We start from the raw sequence: 12592 nt of genomic DNA on the forward strand, positions 1-12592 counted from the left end.
CACGCTGAACAGTGAAGGACTGAACAATGGTCCCCTCTTATGTCTCGCCAACATTCTCCTCCTCTTCCTCCTCCACCTCCACCTCCTCCGATATGCGCTGAGAAACAGACCTAAGGGTGCTTTGGCTATCAACAAGGGAATCTTCTTCCCCCGTCTCTTTTGACGAGCGCAAAGCTTCCGACTTCATGCTGATCAGAGAGTTTTTCAACAGGCCAAGCAGCGGGATGGTGAGGCTGATGATGGCGGCATCGCCACTGACCATCTGTGTTGACTCCTCGAAGTTACTCAGCACCTGACAGATATCAGACATCCACGTCCACTCCTCATTGTAGATTTGAGGAAGCTGACTGACCTGACTACCAGTTCTGGTGGAAGTTGACATCTGGCAGTCTACAATCGCTCTGCGCTGCTGGTAAACTCTGGATAACATGGTTAATGTTGAATTCCACCTCATGGGCACGTCGCACAACAGTCGGTGAGCGGGCAGTTGGAGGCGGCGCTGCGCTGCCCTGAGAGTGGCAGCATCTGTGCTGGACTAACTGAAATGCGCACAGATGCGGCGCACCTTCGTGAGCAAATCAGACAGATTGGGGTATGTCTTGAGGAAACGCTGAACTATCAGATTTAACACATGGGCCAGTCATGGCACATGTGTCAGTCTGCCGAGTTGCAGAGCCGCCACCAGGTTACGGCCATTGTCACACACAACCATGCCTGGCTTCAGGTTCAGCGGTGCCAGCCACAGATCAGTCTGCGCCGTGATGCCCTGTAATAGTTCTTGGGCGGTGTGCCTTTTATCGCCTAGGCTCAGCAGTTTGAGCACCGCCTGCTGTCGCTTAGCGACGGCACTGCTGCTGTGCCTAGAGCTAGCGACTGATGGCGCCATGCCCACGGATGGTAGTTCGGAGGAGGAGGTGGAGGAGGGGTGGGAGGAGGAGGAGGCATAGTAGGCCTGAAAGACCTGGACCGAGGTAGGCCCCGCAATCCTCGGCGTCGGCAGTATATGACCAGCCGCAGGGTCAGACTCGGTCCCAGCCTCCACCAAGTTAACCCAATGTGCCGTCAGCGATATATAGTGGCCCTGCCCAGCAGCACTCGTCCACGTGTCCGTGGTCAGGTGGACCTTGTCAGAAACGGCGTTGGTCAGGGCACGGATGATGTTGTCTGACACGTGCTGGTGCAGGGCTGGGACGGCACATCGGGAAAAGTAGTGGCGGCTGGGGACCGAATACCGAGGGGCGGCCGCCGCCATGAGGTTGCGAAAGGCCTCGGTCTCTACTAGCCTATAGGGCAGCATCTCCAGGCTAAGCAATCTGGAGATGTGGGCATTAAGGGCTTGGGCGTGCGGGTGGGTTGAACTATATTTCCGTTTCCGCTCCAGCGTCTGGGGTATGGAGAGCTGAACGCTGGTGGATGCTGTGGAGGATCGTGGAGGCGACGATGGGGTTTTTGTGCCAGGGTCCTGGGCAGGGGGCTGACTATCAGCTGACACAGGGGAAGGAGCAGTGGTGTGCACGGCCGGAGGTGAACGGGCTTGGTGCCACTGAGTGGGGTGTTTAGCATTCATATGCCTGCACATACTGGTGGTAGTTAAGCTAGTAGTGGTGGAACCCCTGCTGATCCTGGTTTGGCAAAGGTTGCACACCACAGTCCGTCGGTCATCCGGTGTTTCCTTAAAGAACCTCCAGACTTCTGAAAATCTAGCCCTTGCCGCGGGAGCCCTCGCCACGGGAGCTTCACTACGTGACACATTTGGCGCTGATGCACCTGCTCTGGCCCTGCCTCTCCGTCTGGCCCCACCACTGCCTCTTCCAACCTGTTCTGGTCGAGGACTCTCCTCCGTCTCAGAAGCACTGTGTACACCCGGCCTCTCAACCCAGCTTGGGTCTGTCACCTCATCATCCTCCAATCCCTCAGTCTGCTCCCCCCTCGGACTTCCTGCCCTGACAACAACTTCACCACTGTCTGACAACCGTGTCTCCTCATCGTCGGACATCTCTTTACACACTTCTTCCACTACGTCAAGAAGGTCATCATCACCCACAGACTGCGACTGGTGGAAAACCTGGGCATCGGAAAATTGCTCAGCAGCAACCGGACAAGTGGTTTGTGACTGTGGGAAGGGTCCAGAAAACAGTTCCTCAGAGTATGCCGGTTCAAATGCCAAATTTTCCTGGGAGGGGGCAGACGCTATTGTAGGCCTAAGTAAGCCGTTTGGATTCTCCTATGGCTATTTTCTAGCCAAGTATGAAAGCACACTGCTATGCCAGATGAGATGACGCTGAGTTATGAAAAAATAAACGTAAAATAAAAAGTAAATGGCAGACTGTACCTAATTGAAATCAAACCCCTAATAAATTTTCCCACTTCGGTCTTTGCGATGGATATGTGCGTCACTAAGCGCTAAACACAACGGTCGCAAGTCTCACTACAAATTCCTCACAATATGGTAGTAGATGCACTGCAGCAAGGACAGCCACCAGCAGATCAACCAGAAATAAAATATATAACGCTATTGTAGGCCTAAGTAAGCCGTTTGGATTCTCCTATGGCTATTTTCTAGCCAAGTATGAAAGCACACTGCTATGCCAGATGAGATGACGCTGAGTTATGAAAAAATAAACGTAAAATAAAAAGTAAATGGCAGACTGTACCTAATTGAAATCAAACCCCTAATAAATTTTCCCACTTCGGTCTTTGCGATGGATATGTGCGTCACTAAGCGCTAAACACAACGGTCGCAAGTCTCACTACAAATTCCTCACAATATGGTAGTAGATGCACTGCAGCAAGGACAGCCACCAGCAGATCAACCAGAAATAAAATATATAACGCTATTGTAGGCCTAAGTAAGCCGTTTGGATTCTCCTATGGCTATTTTCTAGCCAAGTATGAAAGCACACTGCTATGCCAGATGAGATGACGCTGAGTTATGAAAAAATAAACATAAAAAATAAAAAGTAAATGGCAGACTGTGCCTAATTGAAATCAAACCCCTAATAAATTTTCCCACTTTGATGTTTGAGGTCGATATGTGTGTCACTAAGAGCTAAACACAACGGTAGCAAGTCCCCCTGCAAATTCCTCACAATATGGTACTAGCTGCAAATAAAAAAAAAAAATGTATAACGTTATTGTAGCCCTAAGAAGGGCTGTTGGGTTCTTGTAGAATCACTCCTGCCTAACACTATTCTAATAGAACAGCCTAACGCTTTCCCTGACCAGCAGCAGCTCTCTCCCTAGCGGCATCCAGACACAGAATGATCCGAGCAGCGCAGGCAGGGGCTAGTCTATTCCAGGGTCACCTGATCTGGCCAGCCAACCACTGCTATCGACGTGTAAGGGTACCACGTCATGCTGGGTGGAGTGCAGAGTCTCCAGGCTTGTGATTGGCTCTGTTTCTGGCCGCCAAAAAGCAAAACGGCGGGAGCTGCCATTTTCTCGAGCGGGCGAAGTATTCGTCCGAGCAACGAGCAGTTTCGAGTATGCTAATGCTCGAACGAGCATCAAGCTCGGACGAGTATGTTCGCTCATCTCTAGTCCTTACCTTTCCTGTTTCATTCAAACTTGGTCATCTCAAGTCATTTGTCTTAGCAGATCTTGAAAGAAAAGAAAACCAAACTTTTACACAGCAATGATAAATGAGAACTTTGTGTTTTACTCCGTGGGGGCTCCTGTCTGCTGCTCTGTTCTTGATCAGTTGGTTCTGACCACCTTGAGGGTCCATTTCCAAGGACTAAGCGTGTTTTGTGTAGCCAACCTTACAGGGCTGGCAGCAGAGGAGCGTAAACGGGAACAGGTCCGGGGTCACACTAATCGCAAAGGTCATTGGAAACAAGCTTTTTCTAAGGCTGTGAGGCCCAAAAATCTGACAGGGAACACAGGAAATTTAACAGAGTTGGCGCACATGCACTAGGTGGCGGAGACATGTGCGAGGAGCTGGGGGAGATGCCACTGGATCCCGGCAAGGTGAGAAGCGCAGCAGGCCACACAGAGGTACACAGGTGCGCCTGCTACCTTAGACATGTGTTACGATAGTTGGTTAAAACTTCGGAATGCTTTAACATATCTAGGTGATTTTGAGAATGTTTTCTCGAGACACATTGTACTTCATGACAGTTATCTCATGTTATGATAAGTCATGATAATTTTTGCGTTTCATGCTGAAAAAAAATGTAAATTTGGCAACATTTTTGAAAAATTCTTCACTTTCAAAGTTTGAGATGTTCTGCTTTCCAGGCAGATAGTTAAACTACCTCAAAAGCTAGCTAACTAACATTTCCGGAATGTCTGCTTCATGTTGGAATGATATTTTATGCATACTATCCTTTTTTTAGGATGTTATGAGGCTTAGAACTTTAGGTGCGATTTTTAAAATTTTGTGAAAATCGCCAAAACTCTCATTTTCAGGGACAACTCATCTTTCAAGTGACTTTGAAAGGCCTAAATAATAGTGAAACCCCATAAATTACCCCTGTATAGAAACTACACCCCTCAACGTATGTAAAACAAATTCTATTAACCCTTTAAGTGTTTGACATGGTTTAAAACAAAATGGAAGTACGATTTAGAAACTTTACAATTTTTTAGGAAAATCCATTCATTTAGGTCAAAAATGACACTTTCATAATGAATAAAATGATGAAATGCTCTGCAAAGTTTTTTGCCCAATTTCTCCCGAGTGTATTAATATTCTATATGTGGTGGTAAACTGCTGTATGGGCAGAAGGCCGGGCATAGAATGGAAGCAGCACCATTCAGAGTAGATTTGTATTGTCACAATGTACAGACTATAAAATTTTAATTTTTTTTGGTAATGCGAACATATGAGGGCTTATTATTTGCGTGGTGAGATACAATATATAGGTAATTAATTTGGGGGGTCTATAGCTTATTCATGAGATTTCATTAATTATTTCAAGGGGTATACAAACAAAATGATGCATTTTGATTTTTGATTTTTAGCATTTTTTTTTCCCGCTCGTCATAACATAAGAATAATATTTTATCAGTATTCTCTGGTACACTACAATTACGGTGATACCTCATTTATATAGTTTTTCTTATCTTAGCTCAATTTAACCAATATTGGACAAAATCACATTTTTTTACCATCAACAACTTTTCAGAGGCATAACTTGACAGATCTGGTTGAGCACTTATTTTTTGTGAAAAGAGTTGTTCTTTTCAGTCGTTTCATATTAGGGCATGTAATTTTTTGATCACTTTTTAGAACATTTTTTGTGAGGGTATTTGATTATAAATTGTATGTTCGTGTATTTTTTTTTACGTTGTTCACCGAGCATGATCAGTATTGTTTTAGCAAATATGTACTTTATTCTGTGTTTTGTTTTTAATTTTTTTTTGTATTTAATTTTTATAAAATGATTTTTATTTATTTATTTATTTATTAAATTTTTTTTTACATTTTCCAGACTTGGGCTTGAACAAGAATGCATGTACAATGTAAGTAACTGAGAATGCTGCACATGCTAAGTTACTTACAGCCGGGTCCTGCCCGGAGGCGGAAACCACCACAGAGTAGAGCCGGAAGTCTCGGGGCACACACCTGACCCCGGGCCTGCCGCAGAATGGATCAGATTCCCCAGTAAGCATACTGGGGGGGAAGTCCGATCCACGGGGACACACTTACACGCCGCGGTCATCCTTGACCGCGGCATGTAAGGGGTTAAACACCTGGAATCAGAGTTTTTCTGATCCAGCCCGACACCAGCAACAGCAAGAACCGATGTCTCGGAATCTTCTTCTGATGCACTGCCATAGAAAAACGATCGCGTCAGAAGAAGTACCCTCAATGACCGCCGTAGAATCCAGATAGGGCGGTCATTAAGTGGTTAAAAAGCATTTACAACCTGATTAAAAAAAATGCTGATGACATTACTTAAAATTAGTAACTAGCCCTCTGTGACACCACACATGCTAACAGCTAGTAGTCAGTCAGTGACACAGACAATAGTGGCATCTAGTACCTCACAGGTTACGATCTGCTCCATCAGTAAGAGGACATCATTACGTCTTCTCCTGCCCATGACTGTTGAATTTGCTGCCAGATGTCTTCAGCTCCCAGCACTACATCTCCACACTGCACCAATAGAATAACCACAGTCACTCACAGTATAAAGTCACCTAAATAACAGTGATCCTATAAACTCATGACACAATCTCATGACACAATGGGCCATTCTACCCCACACCATCATACACACAGAGTGGAAATAGAATCCATAATGTGACCCTTCTTCATTTATTTTAAAATTCATTATAAAAGCTCTTTTCCCCTAATTAAATAATATACAGCTCCAATAGTTTAATTAAAATCAAACTCCTATATCCAGATTCGTCCACATGTTTAACTATATACGGATTTACCGACCCAATATTTAAATTAAATCATGCTCCAAACTACTTAAATTACATACAGTACCCTATATACAACCACACTTATCTGTTATGTACAGCCACCCTTTTCTATTATATACAGCCCCCCTTTTTCTATTATGTACGGCCCCCCTTTTTCTATTATGAACAGCCCCCCTTTTCTATTGTGTACAGCCCCCCTTTTTCTATTATGTACAGCCCCCCTTTTTCTATTATGTACAGCCATTTCTATTATTTACAGCCCCCTTTTCTGTTATAAAAGTCCCCCTTTTCTATAATGTACAGCCCTTTCTTTTCTATTATGTACAGCCCCCCTTTTTTCTATTATGTAAAGCCCCCTTTTCTAATATATACAGCCCTCCTTTTTCTATTAAATACAGCCCCTTTTTATAAAAATAATAAAGCAATTACTCACCTGGACTCCAGTCACTCCCCCTGCTGCTCGCTCATCGCTCGGGCATCTGCCGTCTGAGGCGAGATTTTCATCTTGCCTCATGGCAGATGTGTCCCTGGTTAGGGTTAGTTTTTTTTATCATAACTAAGAGTGGATAATATAGGAGAGGGGTCAAATGTCAGTTTTTCATGTGCCGTAATACCACCATCAAACACAGGACAACCCCTATACACCCCCCCTCCCCCACGTATTAGATGTTTTCAGCCAACATATGAATAATATATTACTACAGGGGGATAAGCTTCAAAGGTTGAGAAGTAGAAAATTTGACACCTGAGTTGGAGGTGAAGTCTTCCATTGAGACACAGCACAGGCTCAAAGAAAATCCCAAACACATAACTTCATAAGGGAGTTACAAAGTAATGTCCCAGCCAGGTATTGGCTACATTTCCAGAATCTCCAGAACATGACAAATGCTCAGCTGGATCTCAATCTGTTTTAAAACGCTTGTAGGAATAGATACTTGGATCTTCCAATGGAAGCATAGAAGACGACTCTGAATTGATATCCAAATGTACTAAAGGATCAGTGATCACTGGGAGACTGAACCAACCCTGTGCATTTATTCTCATATTTTACTGTGCAAGCGCTACAGTACAGTCCTATTTGTATTCTGTTATAAGTTGGTGGCTAATGACTGGTTCATGCAGCAGCATTATTTACAAAGTTTTTTTTTAAAATGTTGTTCCCTTATTTAGAATGGCCAGACTATTGCACAGGCTCTTATTCCTCTTGTGTCACCCTTTACGCCTCATGGATTGTAAGCTCTTTCGAGCAGGGTCCTCACACCTATTGTTTCACTTGACCATTTTACTATTCTATTTTGTATATGTACCCCGTGACTTGGAAAACATATTTATTTTGAAAGATTAAAGAACATCAAGACAAGAAAAGTGCACAAATTTCTCAAAGAAATTAGTTTTTTCTAAAAGAAACTGTTTTTTTCAGTTTTTCTCACCGACTTCCAAGAAAAGATTTACAATACAGGTCATAATTGTAAATATTTTTATGTACATACTTCCTTAGGCCTAATTCACATGAACGTGAGGGTGACGCATGTACCTCCGCAAGTGTGCGGCCGTACATACATGTCCTATCTTTCCCTCTGTGCACTGACGTGCGTTGTGCATCTCCTTTTCATCATGCCGGACGTCTCAGGGCATTCGTTCATATGAATTCGCCCTTTCTCTATTTACCTTTCCATTTAGTTTTAGAACTTTCTTGAATTTATATGAAGACATGAGTTATGTGACTTCACTACTGTATCTGTGGGAGTGATAAATTCTTCTGAATCTGTAGTGTTTGAATCTATGTTTCAAGTTTTGTCATGAGTGGGAGCACTCAGCTGTGAAAGGTGCAGTTCCCATTAATACACCTCACACATCATTAAGTAAAGGCCCTATCTACCAAAATGATTGCAAACAGCATCTGTTTTACAATCAAAAGAGATACCATTCAAAAAAGCTGGAGTGGCATGCCAAGACCTGTACATGGAAAAAAAAAAAAGCTTTATTCAAATGTTCATGTGTAATTTATCCTGTACAGGCAGTCCCAGGGTTACGTACAAGATAGGTTCTGTAGGTTTGTTCTTAAGTTGAATTTGTATGTAAGTCGGAACTGTATATTTTATGTAACCTGAGCCAAATTTTTTTTGGTCTCTAATAATTGGATTTTAAAAATGTTGGATTGTCATCAGAATCCGGATTAACAATAAATCTTAATTGCAGACACCTTTGATAACTGTTATAACTGTTTATTGTATCCTAGGAGTACAGTACAGTAAATTACAAACATGCAGAGGTCAGTTTGTAACTAGGGGTCATCTGTAAGTCGGGTTTGCTTTAGTAGGGGACCGCCTGTAGTTGCAAATAGGACTTGATCCAAGTTGAAAAGAAATTTTGGACAATTCTTTTCAAATGTGTTTCAATTCATCAATATAAAGGCAGTGGTGGGTTACCTACAAGATAAGATAGGTTTGTACTTAAGAAGTTTTTTTGTTCCAGTGGCAATTGGATTTTCAAAATTTTGTGCTGTCATGGGAACCAGTAGCCTGTGTCTAAAGTAACATCCAGAGAGCTTCACTGTCACAGTGGGTAGAGAGGCCTGTGTATAGATAGGGGTCGTCTGTAAATCAGTGGTATTTTTTGGCCGTGTTGTAGCTGTACCATAACGTTTCTATACAGCTAGCACACAGCCCCATTGACTTTAATGGGAAATACAGTGATTCATTTGAATGGCTATATTTCCCACCACTGCAGGTGTGCATGTTCCATCTTTGGACCCATTTGCAGCGCAGCCACTCGGCTCCCTATCTCCCATCTCCACTTGGCCTTGTGCTATGGTCAGAATCCCACTCATAGGGTGTAGCAACAGAACAATGTATTTGCAGACAATATGCCACTTTTTATGTGACATAGATAACTGGCAGATTAAAATCCACTTATTTTCAAAGGGTTTGTCCACCTGCAAAAATAAAAAAACAACTTTTATGTTAACACATAAAAAGCTCAAAACTGCATTTCATATTTAAAATAATAAAGCATAAGATCTTTTTATTATTTTAAATTTGAAATAAAGTTTTGAATTATTTTATGCGTTATATGACAATATTCTTTTTGTAGGTTTATATACATATTAAAGCATGGGATTATAATAATTAAATGGCTTCTCCAGTCATAGCACATTAGGACTAACTTGCAGATTGGTGGGAGCTTCGGTAATGGGACCCCCACGGATCTTGAGAATGGGGGTTTGTTGTACACCTATTGTGCCTGAGATGACTGGAGCAGCCAGTTATGCATGTGCCGACTGAGATAGGCTGGGTATGTGTCAGTAAGATACATAATGAAAAAAGTAACAGCACTTCAAGGATTTCAATACCTAAATATTAAGGTGGTTTAGTTTAAATGTCTATAGGCAACAAATTCGGCTTACAAAAACAGTAGTCTTTCTCACGCCTTTTTGATGTGTTTGTGAGCCAAAATGTTGGACATATGGAATAAAGCATCTTTGGTTATTGAATTTCTTGGAGTGCTGCTACTGCCACCCAGGTAATCCTGTTTGCATTCAGTGCTGCATTCTCCTTGTTTCTAATTATATATATATCTATATTTTGGTCACCTTTTCACTTTTTTGCAGGTCAAGTTCAGACAACAGACGTGGAAGAGAACGAATATCTGCATCTAATGATAAGGGAACACCTCCAATGGAGTCCAGTAAGGAAACTCGGTATTGTGCAGTTTGCAGCGATTATGCATCTGGGTATCACTACGGTGTTTGGTCATGTGAAGGCTGCAAGGCATTCTTCAAAAGAAGTATCCAAGGTATTTTACAGTGTCTCTTATCCAAAGCAATAAGACTTTACATTTGTTGTAAATGATCTCATTAGATTTTACTTTTTAAGCAACAGTTTATGCCCCGCAGCTGTTCTTCATGTGAATTTATAGACAGAAAGTTATTTATACTCTTTGACATGCATATTACATACATCACAACATATACATTACAGACGGTCCCCGACTTAAGGACATCCGATTTAAAGACGGACATCTCTGCCCACTGTGACCTTTGGATGCTTTACTTTAGTTCCCAGCTGCAGTGATCAGCTGTAAAATGTGTCTGCAATTAGCTTTATTGAGAATCCTTGTTCCCATGACAGCACAAAATTTTACATTTTAAAAAAAATTGGTCTGGAGCTTGTAGATAACCTGGGGACTGCCTGTGTACAACAAATTTTGTGTCACAATTCATGAATGATTTAAAGGGAACCTACCACCCCGTTTCTACCTATAAAGATAGAAGGGGTGGTAGGTGGATGGATGGGACGTGAGGATAACCCTTTTTTGGGCTAATCCTCACGTCCCGGGTGTCTTTTAGAAAACTTTATTGCATGTATATGCAAATTTTTTTATGCGGCTACTGGGGCGTGGAGTAGCCGGACATGAGGCTACTAGTCGCGGCTACTCCACACCCCAGTAGCCACGTTACTCTGTCTACCAGGTAATCTTCGGCGCGCAGCTCCTGGTAGCTGCGCGCCCTCGTCCGGGTCCCCTGCGTTCTGCGCACGAGCAGAACGCAGGACTTCGGCTGCGCGGCCGCGGCTCCAGGGCCGGAGCTACTGCGCAGAAGGCCAAAGATGCCGAGGGAATCGGATGAGGGCGCGCAGCTACCAGGAGCTGCGTGCCGAAGATTACCTGGTAGGCGGAGTAACGTGGCTACTGGAGTGGAGTAGCCGCGACTAGTAGCCACATGTCCGGCTACTCCACGCCCCAGTAGCCGCATAAAAAAATTTGCATATACATGCAATAAAGTTTTCTAAAAGACACCCGGGACGTGAGGATTAGCCCAAAAAAGGGCTATCCTCACGTCCCATTCATCCACCTACCACCCCTTCTACCTTTATAGGTAGAGTCGAGGTGGTAGGTGCCCTTTAAACAAATACAATTTGTTTTATGCAGTTTTTAACTAACTTCTAAACTCTGTTTTGGTATAATTCTGATTATATAAATGCAATCACCTATAAAATCATGAAGAATCTTATTTTGAGTCCGGCACGCGGCTAAAATGTAAATTGAAAAAATATAAAAAAACACTATTTATTTTATCTTGTTCAACTATGTGCGATTGCATCCAAAACCGCATCAGTCATAGTCAAGTGTATAAATTTCATAGTGAGATTTAAATAAGGATGCTTCTGTGGGATAAGCCCCCCCCCCCCTTTTTTGGCCATGTGACTAGCTATAAAACATTTTGTCATGTGATAATAGAGGAATCACAAGAACAGAGTAAACATGTATAAAAACATATAGGATACAAAAGGCAGATTTAAATGGCTAAAATGCTCTAAATTGTCCATGTATATCATATGTAGGCTAAATAGAATGTGAATATTTTTATCATAATATTATAATATGCATAGTTATACTTTATAAATGTACATTAAATCAGTTCTATAGATGAGTCCATTAAGACTTCTCATGGTAAGTGTTAATATCCATAATGCCTCTCTAGACCTTAATAGTTTGGGCAATGGACTTGTTCAATTGGGGTAACTATCATATGTTTCAAGGGAACCTGTCACCACATTTACACAGTAATAGGTTCATATAGAGCTCTATTAACTGACTGCCCCCTTTCTTTTAGCTAAAATTGTTTCACTTACATAAATCACCTTTTATCTTATATTACCTGGAATCAAAGAGGGTGTGTCCTGCTCATCCGGCCCCTCCCATACTCTCCATGCCTTATGCCTCCTTACTGGTCACAGTTCATGTCATGTGACAATAGTGACATCATCTCAGGTACTTTAGCCTCTTAATAATAGCCCATTGTACCTCATGCATGTATCTGACCACAGCACAGCAGCCTCTTTGGACCTCTACTCCTCTCCATCCTCCATGGAGGCTGCTGTGATTTCATGTAATCACATACATGGTGTACAGTTTGCTATTCTTAGAAGGCTAAAGGACCTGTGATGATTTCACTGGCCGCATGTCATGAATGTAAGACAAGGCATCATGTAAAAAAATTGACACAATATTTCACATCTATATGTCTGTAATTAAATATTAGCAGTCTCTCCCTAATAGAAAGAAATGATGTCCGCGCTTCAGGGGAAATGCAGGTAAAAAACAGTGTTCCTTTATTCTGAATCCATATAAAATCCAAAACTGGCAAAGATACAAATGTGTGATGGCCCAGGTATGGTGACCTATGCGTTTCGCTCTCTCAGAGCTTAAT

At 42.5% G+C, this 12592-nt stretch overlaps 1 protein-coding gene across 1 annotated transcript in view; it reads left to right on the forward strand.

Annotated features, from left to right (window-relative positions):
* ESR1 (estrogen receptor 1) overlaps positions 1-12592 on the forward strand; it is a 467840-nt gene that overhangs the window by 240572 nt on the left and 214676 nt on the right. The window contains exon 3 of the mRNA XM_072140946.1: positions 9992-10176. Coding sequence (XP_071997047.1) covers positions 9992-10176 — 185 coding nt within the window. The remainder of the gene's footprint in view (positions 1-9991; positions 10177-12592) is intronic.

This window comes from Engystomops pustulosus, chromosome 3 (genome assembly GCF_040894005.1).
Source record: "Engystomops pustulosus chromosome 3, aEngPut4.maternal, whole genome shotgun sequence".
Classification (NCBI taxonomy): Eukaryota; Metazoa; Chordata; class Amphibia; order Anura; family Leptodactylidae; genus Engystomops; species Engystomops pustulosus.